Raw genomic sequence first — 25674 nt, forward strand, 5'->3', positions numbered from 1 at the left:
CTTCCTAGATTAATTAAATTTTTATGCATTTATTTCTACTAATAAGCTAAATATTTCTTTCCTATTTTGGGGAGTTTGTTTTGAAAAAAGATTTTATACTTCTTCCACTTTCAGTATCTTACTCTCTAACAACCCAGCCTGTAATACTTTTGTATGTGAAATCCATTTACAGTCTATGTTTTTCCAGGTTGTTTTATACATTTTATTTTATTCATTTAGGATTATAAACCCATAATAAACTTTAAAGATCCCAGGAAGGATTTTCTTTTTCACTTTAATGCAAGTCTAGCCTTAAAGCCAGCCCAAGGCGTTGCCAAACATAGTTTGTGCTAATGCCCCAGCCTTAAGAAGCTCTCGTCTTTTTTTGTGATCAGATTTATAAAGATTTAGCCTCAAGTTGAATTTTGTTGTGATTTTTATGGAGTTTAAGCTTAAGATTTTAATATGAATGATATATTTAAAAGAATATAAAATATAATAAAAATTTGACCAGCCTATAAAGCTCCACACAAATGAAACTCTGATCCCAGCCATGTGAGTGGGCTTCAACATGACATTATCAGAGCTAAGATGCCCTTTAACTCCACATTGTGTGGCTGAGACTCTCAGATTATGAAGATATTCATTAAAAGAAACTGTTTATTAAATTAAGGTCAATAAATCATTAAAAAAAAATCTCCAAAGTAGGTCCTTTTATTTTTTCCTCTTAGAAGGAATGAAGGTAGCTTTAAATTAATAAACCTTTCCAGAGTGTTAGATGTTTATCTAGACAATACTAACTTAGTTATAAAGTCTTAATTGGAGGCAAAAATGCTTTTTTTTATCTCCTGAAAAGTTCAAAGTGTGAAGATAGATAAATATTAGATATAGATATATCTTTCTTCCAGCCACGTTATGGATTTCGCTTGTCTCTGAAACATAAACCCAACTCTTTCTCAGATGATGTAATAACAACACGCCACGGACATCAATGTACACTCTTCTGTGGTTGATGACATCACATTGGGATGACGTCTGTGTGCTGGTTGTGTCTTATTAGTCTCTATAGAGTCTAAAGACAGATGGTAAAGAGAAAGAGAAAAAGACGAACAGCTGTCTGACCTGCATGTAGACGCTGTTGTTCTGTTTATGATGAGAATATAAATCATAATCTTTATCCGTGTGGAATTTGAAATAAAAAGTCTTAAAAAAGGTAAAAATGTATGTCACATAAGTATCCAGAAAATATCGAAACAGGAGGCCATCTTGATTCTGCAAACCATTCAAACCACTAACATAACTCTATGAAGAGTTAATTTAGATGTTTTGGTTTTAGAATCAGTGAAGTTAAATATGGAGCCCAAATTCAAAACATTGCTGCTGCTTTTAACCCACTCCTCACCTGATCAAAAAGAGTTTACTGTTATGTGGTTTGAACCCTTTATTGTCTTCAGAACCATCTAATGGGGGGAACATTCCTCAGAGATGTCCATACTGAATGACAACATGATGCTGGGTGATGAGAACTTCCTGTTCCACCACGTCTCTGATGTGATCCAGTATCTGTAGAGGATGCTGGTATTCAGGGAACTCCAATTCGATAGAAATCGCTTTGAAACAATTCAATCTTACGATATGGTTGCATTATCAAGATGTTTTAACCACCAGGAGGTGAAATGTCCCTTTTGTAATTGTCTAAATTAGGAGTTACCTTTTATGTAACTTTACTTGTTTCATTTCTTTATTTTCTAAACATTGTGGAGAGCGTTCTGACCAGCTCGCTCACTGTGTGGTGTGGAGGCTGCAGCGCCTCAGACTGGAAGAAAGTGAGAAGAGTGGTGAGAAGATCATTAGGCATCCTCTTCCCTCCATTAAAGACATTTAATCCCAGCGCTGTGTGTCCCAAGCTCGTAACATCATTAATGACCCCTCTCACCCCCACCATGGACTCTTTCTCCCTGCTCCCTTCTGGGAAGAGGCTTTGCAGCATTCAATGCAGATCCAGCAGATTCTGCAAAACTTTCTTTCTCACTGCCATCAGAAAGATGAACTGTTGAGAAAACTCTATAACTTGTCAAAGACTCACACTGATAACACCAAACCAAAAATACTGTACCATGGTTTTTCTCCCACACCGTTTACATTGATGACTGCTGCACATGGAATCGAAATGTTCATTTACTGTCTGAAAAGCTGCACTAAATGAAGTTTCCTTTTGTTTGCACTTTATTTATACAAAATGACAATAAAAAGTCATTGCAAAAGCATAATTTACATCATCTTATGGTCACAGTTCTAGTCTGTGAACCTTAGCAAATTCCTGCACTATCAACATTTCCATGTTTGTAAAAGAGAGAATGCATGTTAAACATGGGCCTTAGCATGCACGTCGCTGCACGAGCCCATTTCTCCTTGTGCATGCTCTGTTTAAAAGTTGCTGTTTGCATCGCTCATACAAACTTACTTTCCAAAAGAAGATTTGTAATTTTTCCCCTATGTCAGACTCACCACCGGTAAGTGAAATGGGGACGAGCATGAGAACTGCCTTATGTAAACATATCGCCAGAATGATTGATAATTAGGAAGACCACTTATTTTTATGATACACCCAGAAAAAGAACATCCTCTACTATATCTTTAAGCCTCTATATCATTTTCAATAATATATAAATTTTCCTTTCACATAAACCAGGCCATTTTATCTGCATATTTCAATGCATAATCTAATTTTTTGGTGACACATAAGCAGATTCTAAAATATTTTCCCCTGCCAATCTAGCAGAAACAAACCCACCAGGTTCAGACACTCTTAAATCTTCTTTTCCCTCATTTTTGCTGCATGGTGTAAACTTTAACTAGTCGCCATCATCCAGTCTGAACCATTAACTGACCTGGGTTTTTTTTACAGCAGCAGTTCAGCTAGACCTGAAGAAGTGACCTGTGTGTTAAATTAAAGCGTTGAACAGAATTAAAAGCTTTTTCTGTTCACAGAACATAAGTGAAACAGTTTCATTCATTTGTTTTTTGATTTTTTTTTTTATATTTAACACAGTGACTATTCACTGCTGAACTTGAATTGTAGCAGTGAATAATCCTTGCTAACTACAGAGTAATAATGTGTCCCTGCTGTTCTAAAAACAGTCTGTTGAAGCTGTTCATGCTGACTGCAGGGTGACACTGATACACGTTGACAGAGAAAAAGGGGGAAATCAGAGCTCTAAGTCTGCGTGTTTACGGGTTTATCTAGGAACTCTGCATTTTTCCTTCAGGTGTGTCTTTGTGTGAAGGTCCACCTGTGTGCCAATCTTTGGATGTGTTTATGTGTGGGCATACATGCGTGTGAGTGTGCGAGATAATCTGTAATTAAATTCCCGAGTTTAATGGGATTATATAGGGGAGACAAACGGCACTGTGTCCTTGACATCCATTCCTCGGTTAACAACAGCAGAGACACTGATAGGCACACATACTCATTCTCATGTTGCTATATGTAGGGAGGGGAATGGGTTACCTTCCACTGACCTCCATTGATATTCAGTCATTTTCAACCCTTTCTATGACAATAGCCCTAAACCTTACCATTACCAGTGCATTCTTAAACCTAACCTTAATCTAAATTTAATCCACACCTTAGTCCGAAACCAAACAGCAAGAAAAAGAAAGAAAAAAAAAAGCAGAAAAATGTCCTTCCTTTATTACAAATAGTTTTAAATTTGATAGTGAAATAAGAAAAAAGGTCTAACAGGACCTAAAACACATACAATCACAGATGGGGGGAAAGTGAAAGAAACTGTCAGTGGAATTGCCTGAAAGTAGGATAAAAAAATTAGAATAACAAAATAAAACTTAGAGAGATCAAAAGGCTATAATGAAATGCGTGTGAATATATAAACATTAAGGCCTGCATGGCTGGGGGTGTTAAAAAGTGACTTGCATTGTAATTATCCCGTTCTGCTGTGTTACACTGAAGGTCAACTGGCCTTCCTCTCAGCAAGGTCTCCCTAAGCCTAAAGCCAGTTCAGCAAACACAAACATATTCAGATCACTGCAAACACTGAACAATTGGCTTATTTTGACTATTCCTCAAATATACTGACTGATAATTATCTGTTTTCACATCTTTAATTCAAGCTTATGTTCTTTGTGGTAATGTAAACATCGGCCTCTCCGGTGCAGAAATAGCTGAACTAAAACCCAAAGGCTTTGATTCACAGGTCTGTCTTCAAACCTTACCTGGCACAGCAAAAAACAACACATTTTTAGAAATGCTCAGCATCAAAAGAGTTTTTTAGTCATCTGATCAGGATGTTTCCATAGCAACTCTGTCTGTCTGACTAAGAAGAGCACAGAAACTCAATGCAGGGACATAATATCTCTTGTGGCAGGGGGGAGGCTTTGGATAGAGGGACTGTGGAGAGGAATGTCTGACCCAGTTACCTTTGTGGTCCACTTCCCTGAAAATGAATAATTGTTATTCATCATCCATGCTGTTACAGAATAAATCTTAATATGTTCATAAAAAATGAAACCACAGACCCCTTGCAGTCGTCCTGTAAAGCATTTGTTCAAGTTATATTTTAATTTAGGACATTAAAGATTATACAACAGATTCACACACACACTCACACCTAAGCAGAATTTAGAGAAGCTAACAGTAATGTTTTTGGAGTGTGGGAGGAAGCCAGAGTACCTGGAGAGAACCAAAGCATGCACAGGGAGAACATGCAGAAATACTTTGGTGCATGCTATGCAAGGAGGCCGCTGAAACATGAGGAAACCATACACCGTGACTGTATAGAAACATCTATGCAGAATACAAACTGGAGACCCCAAGGTCAAAATGGGATTCAACCACCAAGGTGGTGGAGAATGATGGAGCTAAGTTTCTGTGGGACTTCCAGATACAGCCAAAGTGGTTGTGCCCAAGCAAGTGTGATCACTTATAACCAGCAGAGGACAGCCGTAGTGATCGATGTGATCATCCCAGATAATGGAAACATCCAAGGACTTAGGCAAGAAGTAGGAAGAGCCTGAAAGGTAAAGGCAACTGTAGTATCTGGGAAAACATCTGATAATCCTTCACCGAGGATAGACCATAATAAAAACAAAAAGGAGGTTGCCAAAATGCTGATTTGTACTGAATAAATGCTTTCAATATTCTGATGGCAATGGAAAGAGAGAAAGCTCACCAAGGACTTGGAACATATTCAGTTTGCCTTTTGTCGCCCTCTGTTGGTGAAAGATCAAGTTTCAGTTATGTGCAATAGAATAAAGTGGACTGCATATAGCTGCTGTATGCTATTATGTGATATATACATATATATATATATATATATATATATATATATATATATATATATATATATATATATATATATATATATGACATTTTATGAAAGTGACTAAAATACACTCCTTTTGTGTATTATGAGGCTTTCTCAGTTTAAAAAATGAAGACGTATATTCTTAACCCTTTAAAACATGCCTCAAAAACTAGCTAAAGTGTTTAGAAAAATCCCAGGCGATCTTGAACACCACCTGATTCATTCACTTCCTGTACAGGAAGAAAGGGGATTTCCAGGAAGCAATTGAATGCACCACGCCAGTCTGAACGCTTCAGCGACGGTGAGCGAAGGTAAGAGCTGTCAACTGAAAATAAACTGAAGTTTACTGGTTATAAAGAAGGAACTGTAGTCAGAGAAGTACTGAGTTTTGATGTGACGTTTCCTACCATAACAGTTGTACAACGGGTTGTCTATTGAAAGATAATTTTGCTAACCGAAACAAACTAACTTCCTTTGGCTAACTTTAGGCTAGCAGCGCTATTAAATCTCTGCCCAGAGTTGAAAAGGTTGGACCCTGGAGGTAAAGCAGACCTGCTGCTGCTTTAGCGACGTATCATTACAATTTCTCTCATAATTGTATATGCTACTCATCTTTATTATATATTTTTTTTATTTTACTTTATTTTCAATCTTTAATTACGGTTGTAGCCATGGTGGTTGGCTCACCCAGATTAGCTATCGTTACAATAAACACCGAGTTATTCAAAAAATTATTTAAAAAATGGCGTCAATAACCTCTTACAGTATATTTTCGTCTGTTTTATTTCTTTAAGCAACACCGTGACTGTTGAGCCTTTGACAAGTATGTTCATGTATTCTTTATATGCGGAAGTGACTAAGAAGAAGAAACTCGGCAGAAATATGACTTTCAAATCGTTTAGAGGTCTAAATACGTCAAAGATGGAGTCTAGAACAATCTCACGGCAACAGTAATGTTTTTAGGTTTAGTTTAAGGAATGAAGATCAGTTTTTCACTTGTTTTGTTAGTTTGTACATTGTAACAAATTGTGTTTTCCTTTCTTTAAACATATTTACCAGTGTTATCACGCTGAAAACATTTTTACTTCCATATATTTATGTCAGATTTTAATCTAAATGTGACATTAATTAACATTAAAAATACAGTCCATTATGTAAATATGCCAGATGAAGCCAAATAGACTAAATTGATATGCAATCCCATTCAAGTTAGTGATGTAAAACAGGATTAAAGCATTAAATTAATACTTTGTTTTATCATAACTTAATAATTAAATGCATCACTCTAATTTAAAAGTGATTTGCTTTGCCCTGATTAGATTTCATGGGCTTTCAACATATGTAAGATAGATTTAGAAAACTTGTTGTATAATTGCATGAAGTGTCAATGATGTTTAACAGCATCCACCAAATGTTACAGAGCAGAATTGCTCTTTATTTTTTTATTTATAAAAATGCCTATTTTGTGCTCTGTAGTTTTGTCTGATCAAATCAAAGGCTAAATTGACAATTGAATCCATCTTTTCTTTCTTCAACTTTTATTTCTTCTAAGTCCATAGTAGTAATTAAAACTTTTGAAAATTATCCTTGTAGAAGCATAAAACATCTCATAAAGTATTTTTCTGGTTCCCATTCTTACTAAACCCAAACATGTTCATTTGTTAATGTCTTAATATCCTAGAAATACATTAAGTAACTATAATTCCCATCATTATCAAAGAAAGGGATGTTATCACATGAGAATTGGGTATAGGAAGTTCATTTTTCACAGATTCATCCCATATGAGCAAAACCTATATCACAATAACAATATATTCTTTAATTTCGGATGATATACTATAATTACAATATCAATGTTAGCAAATAACTGGCAGGAATGCTTACAACAGTTTCCGTTTAGAAACTTGTGACAGTTATTTTACAAAGTTTACAAAACTCCTTTCAGAAATTTTAGAAATATTTCCTAAAAAAAGAAAATAACACATAAAACACAGGGGTCAGTCAATGACGAGTGCTGTAATCAACTGAAATGTATATCAAAATACAAAACAACCACATATTACTGTTATTGCATAACATAATATATGTGTTCTTCTATATGAACATATATATTCATATGAAATTATTGTCCACCTTTAATTTTACAATTGTTTTGCTTTTTTTTTTTTTCGAAATTATATGCAGTTACTTAAATGTTGAGGTTTCCAAGTCTGACTCTTGGTGCATTTTGTCATTTTTATTGTGTAATTATAGAAGATCATGAGGTGCTTGTCCTGATTTGTAGAAATTGATATAGTACAGTCTTCAAATAGACCTAAATTCAACCTCGGCTGACATATTAAAATGGAATTATTTCCAATAGAAAGCGTTTTTTAGGGTTATGGTGGTATAGATCGGTTAAGTAAACTTGACGTGTTTACTTTTGAAGTACTTTAACACTTTTCCTTTAATTTGCTATAAGGTATTAACAGTTAAAACTTCATTTGAATTTGGCCTATTTTAAAGGGGAAAAAACCCATTCCTATCATATGCTGAATCTTTTAAAGCTGTTGATTGCCAAACAGGACCTGCTTGATATCCCAGATAACTGCTTGTGCTGCAGAGTAATGTGAATTAAAGCAACATGCTTGCCAATAGTTGTTCAGAATTGTTTTCATGTGAATAGGAATTAGAACTGAGGAATGTTTTCCTGACATAACCGCTGTCATCGTTCCTGCAGCCAGTTACCGAGTCCCTGACTCATCAGAGTCCAGCTGAATGCTGCATACAGCCAGAAAGGCCCAAACAAAGAGCCACTGATGGATAGGAAGCACATAGTTTGGTGCTATTGTCCCTCCTAATGAACCACCAACCTGGGTATGCTAAGCGCTTAGATTCTGGGTGCTCAAAAAATAAAAACACTTAAGTAGAGAGCTGCCACTGTTTCCATCTTCTCAGTTCCTTTTCTTGTTCCCGTCAGGCCCACAGGCTTTACGGCTCAATGTCGTTATCATGTTGACAAGAAGCAGAAGGGCAGGTTGTTTTTTTTCCTGCAGTTGTTCAGTCATTCAGTTGGGCATGTAAATTATGAAGGTTATCACTTTGTAGTAAAGATCTTTACGCTGTCGGGGCTAAAACTATGTGTCACATCAGCCACCGCTAAGAGAGTTTGTGACTAATCTGGAGCTGGCATTTTTCTTTAGATGGCAGGTGAAATAGAAGGCCTAAAATCAGGTGATGGATCTGTTTCCCCTTTTAAAGAGTTTCAAATTTTACTTTATTGGTTTTGTTTCCTAATCTTCTTTAATCAGAACTATTCCATTATACGGAAGGATATTTTGCAACAGCAGTTCCTGATGCTCATTTCGGAATTTTTTTATATGAGAGCCCAATTTATTTTGAATCCATTGTGAGCGATTCACCGCCCCACCAGGCGCTTTGGGGTTGTGAAGAACTGTTATTATAACAGTGTTATTATAAACGCCCCACTATGGAGCATGTAGACGTCACATGTTAGGCTCTGCAATATAGCTTTAAAATTGTATCATGATCATTTATGGTACTGTTATAATGAAAAAAACTCTTTACTAATTCTTTTAAATCACTCTTAGGTAACTATATAGTTGAGACTGCAGACCACAACATTCATAGCCACATAATTACAAATAAATCTGATTAAAATATGGAAATTAAAAATAGGCTTCTTCAAGTCACCTGTTGCATGAAGAAATTAGGGCTGAAACGATTAATTGGATTAAACGGGATTAATCGCTTACTGAAATAATCATTAACTACTTTAGTAGTTGATTAATCTTTTGAGTTTAGAGCCTAAAACGTGTGTTTTGATGAAAGAGCAACCCACTCAAAGCGGTTGTTATACCAAAATTGTAAAAAAAAATATCTTAACATTTTGTATTCTAAATGAAAACCTTTTTGTCCCTTTAATATGCTCTAGAACAGTTTTAGCCTTAATATGTTTCAATTCTGTGTAAAATCTTCTTTTAGGAACTTTTTGCCATTCAATTATTAATCGATTAATTTAAAAACGAGTCAATAGGTTAATCGATTTGCAAAATAGTTGTTAATTGCTAAAGAAAGGTGACCATTATCACTAAACATGATTAACATCACTAAATGTAGTAACCGTGTTTTGTTTTTTTATATAATCAATAATTCTAATGTATTGTTTAGATGATGAATCTAAATTGTTAACATGACTAGAAATTGATCACGATGAAGATAAATATCTCGATAAATGTCTGCCGCCAGTCACACGGTAGTAATTTTGGTTACATCCATGTAATCACAACATGAAGAAAAGTAAGAAAAGGACAAAATGGCGGCCTTTCATTGAGCAGAGCTGAATCAGCTGGAAGGTGGCATGATGTTCAGACTGTGGACGCTTTGAAAACTGATACAAAGACAGTCGGTTATGGGTAGTGGTGGAAAAAATACTCAACAGTAGTACTTTAGTGAAAGGATCAATACTCATAGTCAAATCTTACACAAATAAAAGTAAAACTTATACGGTCAAACATCTACTCAAGTTAAAGTATTGAAGTACTCACTTTTGAACATACTTCAAAAGTACATTAGTTTTATAGTATTTAAGTATTCAAAAATACAAATCAAATTTTGCAATATTAGTACATTTCTGTCTAATTTTTAGAGTAATTTAAAAGAGCCTTATAACTTTCAGAAACCACCTGATGTACTGCCCCATAGAACCATCTGCTACCATTTCTAAACCACCTGTGAAGAACGTTGGCACATAAATCCCCCACAAAAAAAAAAATAAGGATGGCTATTTTAATTATTATTTCTAATTTAAAAGCACATCAAAAAGAAAACAGGAGTCTTGATTCTCCTCACACTTTCATTGTGGAATAGATGGTTACAGATGAACCTGTTAAAAGAAAGAAACCTTAACTGCTTTGAGAACTCATCATACTGAACAACATGGCCACATGGCAACAACTAAGGCCTTAATAATTTTATAAACTACAAATGATATCTGCCCTGACTTTCTCACATTTGTGGAATGTTATGCTAATCTCTAAAACAGTGGAGACCAGATTCAGTCCTAAGGGCTGCTATCTGCCATGTTGAAATTGCATTTCAAGAGAGAAAAACAGCAACAGAGGCTTACAAAGCTAAGCTGAGCTAAAATGAACAAGAAACTAGTAGCTTCCTGAAAATGTAGTGGAATAGAAAGGAGAATATTTAACTTTAAAATGTAGTTGAGGAAAAGCTATAAGTATCCCCCTCAAGAAATTACCCAAGTAAAGTAAAGATACTTAAAAAATGTACATAAGTACAGTAATCCAGGAAAATGTACTTTGCTACTTTCCACCACTGGTTAAAGCTGGTTTATGCTCAAAAACCAGGTCGTCTGCGTCTGTGTCACAGTTAACGCAGATATGCCCCCGCCCCTACACTTTGCTGTACCTATCAAAAATTGTAGGTTACCGCAGAAAGTGCCGCCAACAGGAGGCCTCTGATTGGTCAAATCTACATCTGCTCTACACTACGCGTATTTCCTGTTTGGTACCTTACCGGCTTGTTTTGTTTGTATGAGCGCCATCATGGAAAACAACTCGTGAAGATCAACCAGCTAGAAGACCGATGTGCGCGAGAATGCTGGGACTCTTATTCCACCTGGACCCCCGCTCTTTTTCGCCCTCATGTCCCTCCGTTGCCCCACTTCCTCATTGCATCTGCCGTATCTAGACTCACAGCTAGTTCCCGATTTTCCCTCTTGCGCTGTGGCGTGGAATAACATAGCGCAGACCACGCTTCAAAATTGGACATAAATCAAAAATACCTGTGACACACTGCTGCGGGAGAATAACCACCCCTTTAGCTTGCTTTGTCAACACGGTTCAGTTCCAGGGTGCACCTCCTGTCACTCGCCTCAGAAATAGCTAACTGGTTTTCCTTTCATTTAAATCCTGAAATGATTCTCATAGATAATAATCCATAATTCCCTCAGTTTTTTGGTTTTGTTTCTGTGTTTAGTAGAATCTACCTTGCTATTAGCTAATCCCATTGCTTCTTCCTTTCCCAGATGCAGACCATAAAGTGTGTGGTAGTGGGTGACGGTGCTGTGGGGAAAACCTGCCTGCTCATCTCCTACACAACCAACAAATTTCCCTCTGAATACGTCCCAACTGTGAGTAACCGTATATTAGGCTACTTGGTCCCAGCTGATATCAAGTGGTATTTTATAGACACACAGAAGTGAGATATATTTAACCCTTAAAACTGTGCTTCTGTTTCCTGTTAAACAGGAAGCAATACTTGTTTATAGTGTCTGGACTGAGGAAACAAAACAAAATGAGCTTTAAGGGCTGTAGTGAACTGAAAAAATGAGTATCATTTAACAGTTTGTTAAAGGTTTATACCAGATGATTCTTTAAAATGGATGCGATGAAAACCCATCAATGAGTTCTCGTCTTTCCTTTACAAGTTTGACCTCCTTCAGCTGGGCTGCCTATTTAGCCGCTGTTTGTAGGAAGGTAGGCAGAGTGGCTCCGTTTTATGGATCAGATTACTGCTAGGTGTGGTTCCAGACTGGTTATTATATTCTGACACTAAAGGGATTGATCTTATAGGAACTGGGCGCTTTGTAAGCTGATGTAAACATGGCAGGCCTCCTTTCCAAACAACACCAACACCTTTATTATCAGCTTTAAACTAACTCTGTTTTTGTAAAGTTGTTGAGAACAAAACTTAAGTTTCTAGTTTAATTTTTTATTTTTTTGAAGATTTTATTTCTTTTTCAGGAAATCAAGTTTGGAAACGATCATTTACAGGAATAATTATAAATGGAAACATTATTTCTAAATCCCAAACAGAATGATTTATGATGTTGATTTCTTTGCATTTAGTCTTATGTTGTGGCCGTTAGTGTTGCTGCAGCATCCTGCTGATTAACAGAAGCACCAAACTTGGCTCAGATCCTCCACTGTTGATGCAAACTCTGCGTTTAGGTTTGTGGCATTAGAACGGCTCACTGACTGTTCATTTCCAGGCCCACGTAGCCTATAGGCTGCTTCTTTTGCTCCCACCTCTTAGCTCGGAGTAATGAGAGGTTTGCAGAACCAGCCGTTTCCATTAGTCCTGTTTTTTACTCTGTTTTATTTACTTAAAGATATATTTTCTCTCATAAAACAGTTTCTTCACCATTTGCATATGCTATTTTTTCGTATCCCCACAGTTCTTCAAATCTCATTTGCATTCAGGCCAGTTGTTATTTTTTTTTATTGTTCTCATGGTGTTCAATACATCCTCTTTCTGCCTGTGTTATAAGCCACAACCTGATTATTCTGCAGTTTGCACCTTGTGATACAGATTTTAATATAGCATCTAGGATTTATAACAAAGCTTTAAAGTGTCAGTTTCTGTTTACCGTTTCCAGTTTTAGTTCTTGTCTTAAAAGAAGTCAGACGACAGATGTAGCTCAGTCAACAGATTCATTACAGCTTTGCATGCAGACCTCCTGTTTCCTCTTTGATTCATTGTGTTGCTGCAGCTTCTTGCTTTGTTGTTTCCTGTTAGTCAGCTTAAAGAAAACCCCAAAAAAACACACAACAGGAAATCAAGGAGGGGAAGGAGAAATTATCTTCCCGAATAGTTTACTGACCTGTTAAGGCTGTCTTCTTTTTGGTATAATTTCTTTGGTTTCATTTAAACAAAAAATTATGAGCAGCCTAAATAACAGTATAGATGGTGCACCTGTTATATTCAGTGGTTTATTTTTCGTTACTCCGATACTCCTAAATCGGATGGAGTGCCTCTAACTGCTTTCAGTTTTCATCTCATTTGTCAATTAATGACTAACATGTTGGATTTGATTGCAATGTAAATAGATGCCTTGGAGGATTCTTCTAGAATAATATTTAATTAAAGGCATCAGGACTTAAACAACAAATCAAATTGTGTTCAATTGGTTACTGAAACAACTCCAAGTAAAAAGGTAGTGATAGAATAAAGGTGAGCTAAAGTCTACTGACTGCGTTTTGAGCAGCAGGAGTAGAGCATCTGATGAGCGGAACGCACTGCAAACGCAGCAGCTGCTGGAGTTGGAAAAATTGAAATTTTGCTGCTCGATGCGCCGCCACAACCAATCAGAGAAGCTGATCTGGGAGCTGGCAGGGAGAGAGACACAGCACTGCTGATGCAGAGTGCTATGATCACTCCTGAAGCAGTTCATTAAAGCCTAAATTGATGTAAAATGCCAAAATCTGCCAGCAAAACATGGTTGCTTTTATTATCCTGGTGCCTGCAGTTTAGATTACTTACACGAAAAACGCTTTACAGCCGCAGCGGCACACTGCAAAGTGGCCACCGGGCCATAGGCATGATGGTAATCTGGATGAACTGACAGACAGAAGTTTTCAGGTGCACTTTCTCACTTCAAAATAGATTCAAACTGCTTTTTACCCATTGATAACAGCATATATAGCTGCTATTGTTACAGGCAAAGAAAGGATAGGGTAGCTCCGCCCATCGCGTATCAGACCAACTTTTCCACCTCACAGCCAAAGCAGCAAAGATGCTTCAGCCGTATGGAAGCAAATTGTTATCTTTACATTTCAAAATTAATTTTGGTATGTATTTGCTGGGGTACATTTTGAAAAAATAAATCTCAAATGTCTTTTTCTTTTTCATTTTAATTAAGTAAAAGGATGAGCAGTGGTGAAGAAGAGAATGAAAATGCAAACAGGGTGATTGATGACTAATTTCATTTATGAGTCAAATAATGCAGCCACATTCTTAAAATGAAAAAGCATTTCTGAAAATGCTTTTTCATTTTAAATATGGTAACGATTTGCTTCCATACAGCCGCGCATCACAACTAAACTGGTACAAGCAGCAAAAATGAAGCAGCACACGCGTTTTTTGCTGCTCTTGCTGCTTTAGGTGTGAACGTAGCATAAGACCAGATGTGTCAGGAGTAAATCCAGAAGAAAGCTTGGATTGGGAGTGTTATGTTATTAGATTTAACATCATGGTTCAACCTTTCCCCTGGAAATGGAAAAACAACCTCTGCCCATCATGCTGATCAACCAAAGCTGGAAATAAATGCCACTGTTTTAGATTTGATAAATTAAATTTCCTTCCACTTCTGATTTCAGTCCTTTCCTGGTGTTGTTTTACCGGATTTGAGTTAAAGCTGTAGTTTTAACATCATTTTAAAAGGATCAGTTATTATTTTATTTATATATATATATATATATATATATGTATATATTACACCAATTTACAATAGATTGCGGTAAGTTACAAAGATGGTCAGCTCAGTTACAGGGTTTTAGCTATGCTTTTGATTTCAGTTTAAACCTATGGAGGTAAAGTTAATTAAGTATAAACACAGTCTGGGCCATAGAGCTCCCCTCTTCTACGTGTTTACTAAAGTGTACATTTTTCCCTGGCCTCGCCCAGCTCCTCCTGTTTCCTGCTGCCTGCTTTTGTCCGTACATGTCAGTGATTCACCTCAGGCTCTCTTTCTAGTCCACTTTCTGGAACTGAAATAATGCAAACGAGTCTCTTCATATAACGATGGGGAATATAGAAATTTCACCCAGAAGGCCATTATCTGTTCAAGTATCAAACAAATGTTAAGTTCTCATGAACTTGAATGAGTCTGATTTTTTAAAAATTATTTAATTTTTAGAGGGATAGCACAAGAACAACCGGAAATGATGGTAAATGGTTATCCTCATCAAGCTTTTGGGATGATTTGGTGCTCACTGAGATTAAGAAACACTTTGTTTGGCCCATCCTCATTTTTACTTGAGTAATGAAGCTGTTTTTAACAAAGTGTTAATTTAGCTTTAGATAAATAAAGAAAGTTCAATAAAAATAATATTATAAAGTACTAGATAATACTGAGTTCTGAAAATGTATCCGTGTTTTCAGGATGGGGATTGCAGTGGCATAAGTTTCCTTAGGCCTGTGAATGATAGGATGAATATTACATATTTATCATCTCATAAAGCTTAATTAATAGAAATCAGAGTTTAGTTCAAACTTAAATCTAAGTGCAGAGTTATAAAATCCACACTGTGTGATTTATCTGAAAGCCATGCAGTGTTCATGCAGGCACAGGAAGGCTTTAGCATATTTCTACATTAGCAGAACTGATTTTACTCGCTCAGTTTGCAGGCATGCTGCATGTCAACATCCCTGGCACCAGGTGGGTGAAAACAAGCTGAGAGACTGCAAGCCTATTTACCAGAACAGTTCAGTAAGAAAGCTTTAATTGGAAAACCTTTAATTTCTCTTCTTTAAGGTTTTCCTCTTGAAGAGCAAATACTTGATGCAACCTGCAGCAGCTCGAATACTATAAGGCTGCCTCACATGATTTCTGGCTGCACGAGGGTGGGGCTTTGTAAGGGAAGTAATTTCCACCTCACAAAGAGTAGGTTCCACATAAACAGGAAGTTTATGTTGCCATGGTGATGACGCTGCAAACAAGATATTTGAACCACCTGCAGAGACACACAAACACTTAAAGGCCACATTCTTCTCAGATTTATTCAGCTGACGAACTCATTGGCCAAAGTTTTACAGAAAATAAGTGACCATAGAGTCACAGCAGGACTCCCTGAGCTCTAGCCAGAAGCTTTGGTGCCATTTTGGAAGAAAAAAAATGGATAAAAACATTTCTGCAATGCAAAAGATTAAAAACTAATGCTTTTTTGTTTTGTAAAGCAGGGGACAAACTTTTGTTTTTCTTAATCCAATAGCTCTGAAAAGCAGTAAATACATCTTTCATACAAAGGTTTTTAATTCAGCACTCACTGATTGATGATACGTACACATATATGTTCTCTTTTGAGTGTCAGATTACTGAGTAGGTTTACTGGCTGAAAATATGAGATTGTTTAACTGATTGCACCATGTTGCTGTCAGGGTCACGCAAGCAGCAGATTCAGCTCATCCTTCCTTTTTTTTTGGATGCACCTGTGTATACAAAATTACAAAATAAATCTGTCTAAGTCTAAAAGGCTTTCAGATATTATTTGATTCAATTCAGTTTATTTATATAGTGTCACAGTCAGGGCACTTTACTGATAATTCATTCAAATGATTAAAACAGAGTTGAGCTTTATTCATACAGGATTTTTAATCCCAATGGTGCCAATCTAACCAATCCATTGACATCTGCTGCCGATTGTTGTTCTTTTTCCCTATTTACAATATAAAAAACAAAATGATAACAAATGTTGCACAATTCTTAGCTTAAAAAGCAAAATATTATATTTAATAATGAATCAAACAAAACCTTAACAAGGGATAACAGATAGAGAAGCAGCGACTCAGGCGAAAGCACTAATGAATGGTTTAATGATGGCACATATCGGCCGATACAAGAACAAACGTTCATGTCGGCTGTAAACCTCAGCTAGTAGATCTACCATCTGTTATTAATGTGAATAGCTTAAAGTTTTCTGTCTAAGGAAACCCAGCTGATTGTTTTTTTGACACTAGAGCAATCCCTCGCACCAAGGCATTGCTGATTATGATTAAAACCACGATAAAGGTAAACATTATTACTCATTTATTGGTAATTCAGTTTCTTTTTGGTAAACTGGGCCCCGCACCAACAGCTAGTTGGAGCCTTTCATGATGCTTCTGAAGCTGAACCTGAGCTGGAGAGGAGGAGGGTTAGTTAAACCCCAGATAATCTGAAATTAATAATAAAAAAAAAAACATTTTGATACATTCAAAGGCCTATGGACTAAAAATTTAATCTTTGAAACATGAATATCAGCTCATGAGTTGCTCTGAGGTTTAAGCAATAATGACGTAAACCTGACATGAGGCTTGGATATACCCATTTATTTACCTTCCCTTTATTAAATGGTCCCCTTTTTAAATGGTCCTTCTGAGTTAGCATTCTTCCTTATTTCTCACATTTTCACTTCCCTTTTCCCAGACTTCCTCTCAGCTTATTTTTTAAGTCTTTATTTAATCTCCTTTCCTGTTTCATGCACAGGTCTTTGACAACTATGCCGTGACGGTGATGATCGGAGGAGAGCCGTACACTCTTGGACTGTTTGACACAGCAGGTGAGTCAGACTTTTTTCTTTCTTCCTGATGCAACTTAATTACTATTATTAGAGTTTTCATTTTATCTGTCTCCCTCTACAGGTCAGGAGGACTATGACAGGCTGCGACCCCTCAGTTACCCTCAGACCGACGTCTTCCTCGTCTGTTTCTCCGTCGTTTCACCTTCCTCCTTTGAGAACGTCAGAGAAAAGGTTTGATTACTTAAATCCTGTAGCGATCGATGTTAGTTTTGAAATTTTTATTAATTTTCAGTTAGTTTTGACTTCTGATTTTCAATTCTGTTTTAGTTTTAAAGTCGTAGGGAAATCATATTTAAATGTTAAATCATTCTGGCTTAAACATGTATATAAATGTACTCTTTATTAGACCATATTGTCCCAAAAGTTAGAAAATTTCTATTTAAAAAAAAAAAATCCTGTCTTTAAATTTGTGTTTTTGTTTTTTTTCCCTTTTATCTTATGCAGGCCAGTTAGTTATAAGTCAGCTTGAACACCTACATTCTGCCAATCATATATCAACAGTCATCTGTCAATCAATTTTTTTTGGTTATAACATCTTGATTCATATGCAGCTAATATACGCAACGGTTGAAATAAGCAATAAGAATAATTTACTTTCCCATTGCGCTACGTCCCAGTGTTCACTGGGATGGATTCCACCCTATTCCACTATCCACAGGCAAGGCATTTAGTGGGGGCAGATGAATGTGGCTTTAATGTTAGGCTCTCTGTCTGTTTCCTGACTAAAATAGGTACCTTTAATTATATAGTCTGTCATGGCTGAAATGTTTCTTTTTTCATCACAGTGGGTGCCTGAGATTTCACACCACTGCCCACGGACCCCCTTCCTGCTGGTTGGGACTCAGCTGGATTTAAGAGACGACAGCAACACCTTGGAGAAGCTGGCCAAGAACAAACAACGACCCTTGAGCTCTGAAAGCGGAGAGAAACTGGCACGAGAGCTCAGAGCCGTCAAATATGTGGAGTGTTCCGCTCTGACGCAGGTAACCAGGGAGGGGCCCTATTGTATGCAGACTCTCCCCTGAGCATTGAGGCCCTTATTGATTCATAAATGGCCTTAGAGTGAAACCTCTCCTGCTTCAAAGCTACACAACATCTAATAAACTGTTTGTAATCTGTCAGTTCATCAGTTGTTGTGATTAAGGTTAGCTTTGGGGTTGAGGCCAGTCTTAGATTGTGAGCCATGAAAATAAAGAATTTACAAACTAAAACCACCTTAGAGTTTCAGTGGTTCTCAGTATAAACTTCAGCTCTCATTTGCTTTTCAAATTTAAACCAAGAATTAAAAGATGAGAGAGCAGTTTCTGTGTCAATTTCACATTTTTCATTAAAATGCTTAATTTTTCTGAAAAAAAAAAAAAATCCACCAAGACAATAGTAGATTGGTGCAGAATCAAAGTATAATGATTCAAACTGTATAAATACTTACTAACTATAGCAGGCTGAAGTAACATGAGCTAACTTTATGATAGCTCTGAGAAATGGCTTCTGCTCAGCATTATTATTCTCAGGTTTGAAACAAAACACAGAACATTAGTCAAGCTTTTTGTGACAGAAAGTAGACAAAGGAAGCTGCTTTCCACCTGGACAGGTAATTTAAACACTGATGCTAACCATTAGCAATAGTCAACCTGCCAGTTGCCAGAGAGAAAGTAGCCGAGTGCTCCCCTCACTGGATTAAGGAGTTCAACTTGTAGCTTTTTTTAAATTGTCATTATACTGTCACATGTACAGACCAACGTAATGAGCTCTCTGAATTTAACCCATCCCCTTGGGGAGCAGTGGGCTGCCTTTGTGGGATGCCTGCGGAGCAGTGTGGGGTTAAGGGTCTTTGCTCAGGGATCCTGAGTGGCAGTCTGTTGGAGTGGGTTTCTAACTCAGAACCTCAGGATTCTAAGTGCAATGCCCTTACCACTAGGATGTAGGGTTGTCACGATACTAAACTTTTCAACTCGATACCGATACTAAGGAAAATATTCGATACTCGATACCCTTTTCGATACCACAAGAATAAATACAAAGACTCTAAAATTCAACAGAAATATTTTCATTACTAAAAAAATACAATAAATAAATAAAAAAAACAATAAGAATAATATTTTGAGGTTATATGCTGTGCACAATATTAAGCAAGCTTGATAAAAAAAAACCTTAAAATTAAAATTAAGTGTTCCTTCCTTGGCTATGTTTTGCAGACATAACAATGACACTGACCAAAGCAGTTAAACAAAAATAATTCTCAGCAGCTGCACCTGTTACAAAAAAAGTCTGAAACTGAAAAATGCACAGAATTATTCAATCACACAGTGTTCAGACAGTGCATTTTCCACTTTTTTTGCACTTTAGATGGCTGTATCGATACTTTTTAAAATGAGTATTGTATCCGGATACAATGTTTCGGTATCGATACTTTTTTGAGTATCGATACTTTTGACAACCCTACTAGGACGCCACCTTTTACTTTTGAATATGGAGAAAATGTTGTTTCTGGCTCTGATGTAACAGGAGTGAGTTATGAGTTTTTTGACAAACCTGGAGGGTTACTGTAAAGCAGTTGGATGTTTTTAACCCCATAGTTTGACCTGCTACCATCTGATCAGTAAACAGATAAACATGTTAGAAATGTAACCTTGAATAACTGGTTGTTGAGTATGCAATCTAACATACATTTACGGTATATTAGTTGCGCAGCTGTTAACACCCCCTCTATGTGATCGTAGTTTTATCCTGAAGCTTGTTCCTTTTATGCTGCATCCGGTTCATACAAAAACCTCACTGACATCTCTATAAACAAATTCAGTTAAACCAAACATAGCTGATATTTCAGTATATTTTACAGAGTTCAAAACTTTCTAAAGTTAGAGTCCTTTAGTGGCGCACTAGCTGTGATATTAATGTGCCTTTTAATCTTCTGAAATGAGAAAGTAAAAAAGGAACTGCTGTTTCTCTATATTGTTTTATGAAAATTTGGGGTAAAAAAATGTATCTTGTTTTTATTGTTGGTTTCAGTTTGAAAAACAAGTTATACATGGGTTGGTAAACATTCAGACACTATGGTTTTTGGTTTGAAACCAATAAGGAGGAAAACCCCCAGAAACGGACCCGTATTTTCATTCATTTGAACCAAAAGAAAATGAAAACTAGAAAAGCACTCTGAGTGTATAGCTCTCATCCAAGCAGCTAATTCTACACCACATTGTGATTTACTCCGATTGCTAAAACTCTCACATGATCTGGATCATCTCCAAATTTTAATGGATTGTTCCATGAGGCGCACCTCTGGTAACAATTTCATTAAGATCCATTGATAAGTTTTCAGTTAATCCTGATAAAAACCTTACAACATTCCCTTTTCTTGTGTTATTTTATGTTTGTCTTCAGTATAATACTTCCAGACTTTTTGAGTCCGAAGCTAAATAGTCACTGCTGCCCCCCTCGGGTTCAGGTGGGAACTGCTTGTTCCACCAAATATCCCTATCTCACAATTAGATTTAGAAAAACCTTTATAAAATTTATGTATCCTGATTATGACCTGGATCAAAACCAAAATGTAATCATTTATTGCCATTCAGCTTCTCTACAAATTTCAGCAAAATCCATTCAGAACTTTTTTAGTTATTTTAAAACAGACGGACAAACCAAGGCCGATGTAAACATGGCCTCATTGGTGGAGTAATAAACTGTAATGGGGTCTCACTCTTAGAATAAGCTTTTTAATGAGACAGTGGATGGCACAGTTACCATGGTGATCAGCCCGTTCAAACAGAGCTTACTTCATGGTTTTACAAACTGACCGACAGCATCAGAGACTGAGGTGTTGTACTTTTTTTTGTGTGTGTTTGTGGGGGTTTTTTTTATGCAGATGCACACAAAAAAAGTCACAACAGAAGGTTTTCTGGGAATAAAGCTCAAATAGATTGTCTAATGTTCACTTAAAGCTTCATCCAGTATGCAGAGCAAAGGGGATTTCTTCTAGTAATAACAGAAAACAGTTTGCTATGTGATTTCTTTTTGTTTCGTTCAAAAACATTGTTCAGTTTTAGGGATTTTCTTCATTTTCTGTTTGAAATGAAAAACCATACTGCCTGAAAATGGGCTCTGAGAATATGCCCTCCAGCCTGCTAGGTCTAAAGAACTGTTGGTCCTGTTTTTCCAAGGTTAATTAAAATGAATAGAATTTATAATTACACCAAAATGTTAAATAACTGAGCTTGTTTTTATAACAACAGTCACATAAATAAACATTCTCCAAGCTCAAACTGACAGGTTGGTATTTATAGCTTTGAGTGTTGCTTCAATTTTCACATGACTGGACCTGTCTTCATGTAACAGGAATACATCTGCTTTGCACAACACCTGCAGTAAATCCCTTCCAATGCTGCTCTGCAGCTTTAACCAGGGTATTTTTTACCAATAAGCAGGAACATATTAATGAGAAAGCTTCCACTATGTCAGTTAGCGGATTCATATTATTTTAGTTTCTGATACTATTGCTTTTGGATGGTGTGGTAATAATTGTTTATAAAGGTGCTGCAGGAAGTCCTGAAACGAGATTTTGAAAGACCGCAACACTTTCCGTTGATGTAACTTTATAAGCTATTGTTACATGGTTGTGAGCTTTTAGTTTATCATTGTGTAACTCTTTATTAAAAAAGGGAGTGAGGGAGGAATTAATAGGTTAATATTCACCACTCTTTTGGAGAAAGAAAATAAGTGGTTTGAAAGGGATGTGAAGGAAGCCATTTACGTTAAGAGAGAAAAACAAACCTTAAACAGTAGAGGAGCACTTGGGTTTCAGCTCTTAAAAAACCTACAAGGCAGCGATAGAGTTGATTCCTTCCGGGTATCCTCTCAATCCTCATCGCTATGCTGGAATTCAAAACATCGCTCCTGTAAGCCAGGTCAATAACGAGCCTAATGACTCCCCATTATAGAGGTGTGGACCTGTTTTTCTCTTCAATTTGCATGTTTTCTAAGCAATAACAAGACTAGGATAAGGATACACACTGACATTAGGACTTAAATTTGAAATGAAACAAAACTAAAAGCTAAAATAGTTTCACTCTTTCCAACTAATTCAGAATCACTGAAAATCACAATTTTTATTAGTAATTTGTTGTTCAATGTATGACTGTATTGACTACATTTCTTAGTGTATAGGCGTGTTTAGCGTCACTAAAAAATGTGAAAAAAAACAATGAAATTTCTCTCTGTCTCCCTTTCAGAGAGGACTGAAGAACGTGTTCGATGAGGCCATCCTGGCAGCTCTGGAGCCCCCAGATATCAAACCCAAGAAGCGCTGCCTTCTCCTATAAAAGCCTTCCAGAGGAGGACGAGGAGCAGAAGAAGGTGTGGACGGATGAGGAAGAGATCAATCCTCTATGGGAACAGAGGGAGGGAGCACCAAGGGGAGGGATGTAGGGGCATGTTTAAACAGTGCCTTCAGCCGTAGTGACCTAACATGGGTGTGGTGTTGGAACTGACTGGCGCTTTATTTTCCCCAGTAAATAGAAGTCCCTCTAATACGGTTAACATACATCAACTACACTCCACATTAACAAGTAAACAGGGTTTGGTTTTTTTTCGATAACGGAGCGAATGAAGAGGTTTGAACCTGCGAAACTCGGATGGAGGCGAGTTTACAACTGAAACTGATGGTCGCCAGGAAACCGAGGGAGATCCACATCGCTGGGGTTGAAACCGCCTCCCAACCTTTTATGTGCCAGCTTTCACTTCTCTGTTCAACAAGTTTAATGTTTATTTTCTTTTTGATCTGTTTTTTTTCTTCATAAATTTATTTCTAGACAAGAAAATGCATTTTGAATCTATTTACTGCTGTTTTCTGTTTTCTAAATAGCATAACTGAAAGGTAAATAGCAACACAGTAGGTGTTTTATTTATACCACAAAGAGATTTAAGGTTAGTTTTTGAATAAAAACAGAAATAACGTTCTTTATAAGTAAGGCTTTTTTAATTAAGTTTATATCTTTTCAAACAGAATATCTGTTTAAAAATGTCCATATCCAAACGTTTGCTACGAAATGATGGATTCACCATGATGGTTTTTGCTAATCAAAATAATTGACCTGCAGCTTCAGACACTGACTAATTGATCCTTTCCCTTGATCCTAAAAATATATTTGCTGAAAACAAAACTACAGCTCAGCTGACTTCCCATTCGAACCCGTCTGTTCATGTAGGTCTGTAACTAAACTCTTTAACAGTGAAAACTTTGCCCTCATTGAGAATGGGGTCATATGAACTAATGGAAAAACATGACGAGCAGGAACGACAGGTTTGTCTGCATGGCAGCAAACAAGATTTAGCGTTTGACCAAAGGTGGAGAAAGGAACTGACATTTGATCCTCCAGACCTGCAGTCGCCAAAGCATTTGACCCCCTGAACCAAATGGCTCCCATCAACCCGATCGTTACCTTTGTCACTTTTTGTCCTGTATTATATTTAAAATTGCTTTCCCAAATGGCAAATAAGACATTAAAGTGGGGAAAATAAAGGACGGCATTTTAGCTGCATCTCAGGTTTCTGCCACATAAAAATCCAAACCTGACGTGCCTTAATTTTCCTGCATCCCTCCGACTGTTTGAGCCTCACAGCTCTAAAAATCCCATAAACAACAATTATTATTCAACACGCTTCAAAGTCTTAGTGCCTAAATCCAGTCTGATCCCTTAGTTAAGGGTTTCTGGAGTTGCTTTCATTAAATAGTGGAAACTACCCTATATGTCTGAATAATGACAGTTTTTCATAACCTTAAGCTGTTTAATCAGTCAGAATGTTGAGAAATGTTGTATTTTGTTTAAACAAGAGGAGGAGAACAAGAGGCCTGCTCGGTAACACATGTTCTGTTCCTTTTTTTTTTGCTTTTACTGCCTTTTTCACCTGAAAGCCTTAAAGGGCCACATGGTTCACATGTTCCCTCTGTCGCCAAAGTTTAGCTGAATTGTTTCTAAAGAATGTGGACGCCGACGATAATGGAAATACTATTCGAAATACCTTTGAGATTCTTCCCAGGCTTTGTTTGGTTGCTCTTTTTGGCCCAACCTCTGAACTAGACAAAGACTGAAAGCTATCGTTAGCAGTTTCAGCTTCTTGCTCAGCCTTTGTGCTTATTTAACAAACTATAGATTATTTTTGCATAGAATGTGTAAAATGGTGAACTATATTACTCTGTGTTGTTTCAGTGTTCTCTGTCCTGAGCCTAGAAAACTACGTTAACCCTTAAAATGATTGTTTTTCTCTCAAATGAACAGAAAATCTTTTTAAAAACAATCTGTTGACATTTTTTGATCAGATGTTAAATGAATTATGAGTATTATTGATATTTTTTGCTTCTTAATTGTTTCTTTGGGGACGATATTCTTGGAGGGTTTTAGACACTTTAGGGTTTAATTTTTATTTTCTTCCCTCTTCGTACTTTTTAGATATTTTTACAGCTACTTGATGAACACACAGTGCCAACAGTTAACCACCCGGTTGGTCTGCTAAGCAGGAGCTTGCCCTGTGCAGAGATATTTCAAAGCAATACTTAAAGATCAATAAACATTTGTTATGCATTAGAATTTGAATGTTCGGTGTGGTGGGTTTATGGAAATAATAAAAATAGTACTTGAATGTTTTACCACCTTGACTTGATTCTGCTTTAATCACTTTTATTTGTCAGTTGGAAGAGGAGCAGGTTTCGGGATTTTTTTTTTTTTTTTGTTCACTCTTTCTGGTTTAAACTCAGAAATATACGAGGAAAGATCGGTTCAGTTAAATCCAATTATTGACTTGAGAAAAATGATTTTGGTTACTATACATGAAATAAAAACATTAGTATCCAGGAAACAAAACACATTTTCATTTCATTTGTAAACTAACACAAAGGGGCTTAATGTTGGACATTCTTCCATGATCTTTATTAAATTCAATCCATATTCCCAATAAGTCTGACCATAAAGCGCCTCCCCACAGGATGATGCATCCAACGCCGTGTTTAAAAGCTTCATATTTCTTTCACTTTCTTCTCGCCATTTAACTGTCTGGCCAGCTTTGTGATATTCAGGACTGATAGTCAGTTGCAGACCTTACAGTCTGAGCTGCAGCTCCTCCAAAGTTACCACTGGCCCTTTGGCATCTTTTCTGATTATGGCTCTGTTATGCCACCCATCATATTTTTGATTCTGCAGTCTGTTATTTTTATTGGTGTAAGAGAATCAAGGGTCCTGGGAAATGTACAAAGCTTTCTTCAGCAACATGTCTGCCTCCAGACAGGTCTGTTTATCTGTAAA

At 36.7% G+C, this 25674-nt stretch overlaps 1 protein-coding gene across 1 annotated transcript; it reads left to right on the forward strand.

Annotated features, from left to right (window-relative positions):
* The first annotated feature begins 5544 nt into the window (after positions 1-5544).
* LOC107086129 (cell division control protein 42 homolog) lies at positions 5545-25031 on the forward strand. The gene is made up of 6 exons (XM_015376893.1): positions 5545-5614; positions 11350-11454; positions 17290-17362; positions 17445-17554; positions 18169-18366; positions 22609-25031. Exons 2-6 carry the CDS (start codon positions 11350-11352, stop codon positions 22696-22698), a joined length of 576 nt encoding a protein of 191 aa, XP_015232379.1. The 5' UTR covers positions 5545-5614; the 3' UTR covers positions 22699-25031.
* Positions 25032-25674: the final 643 nt, after the last annotated feature.

This window comes from Cyprinodon variegatus, unplaced genomic scaffold, assembly GCF_000732505.1.
Source record: "Cyprinodon variegatus isolate N-32 unplaced genomic scaffold, C_variegatus-1.0 Scaffold143, whole genome shotgun sequence".
Lineage (NCBI taxonomy): Eukaryota > Metazoa > Chordata > Actinopteri > Cyprinodontiformes > Cyprinodontidae > Cyprinodon > Cyprinodon variegatus.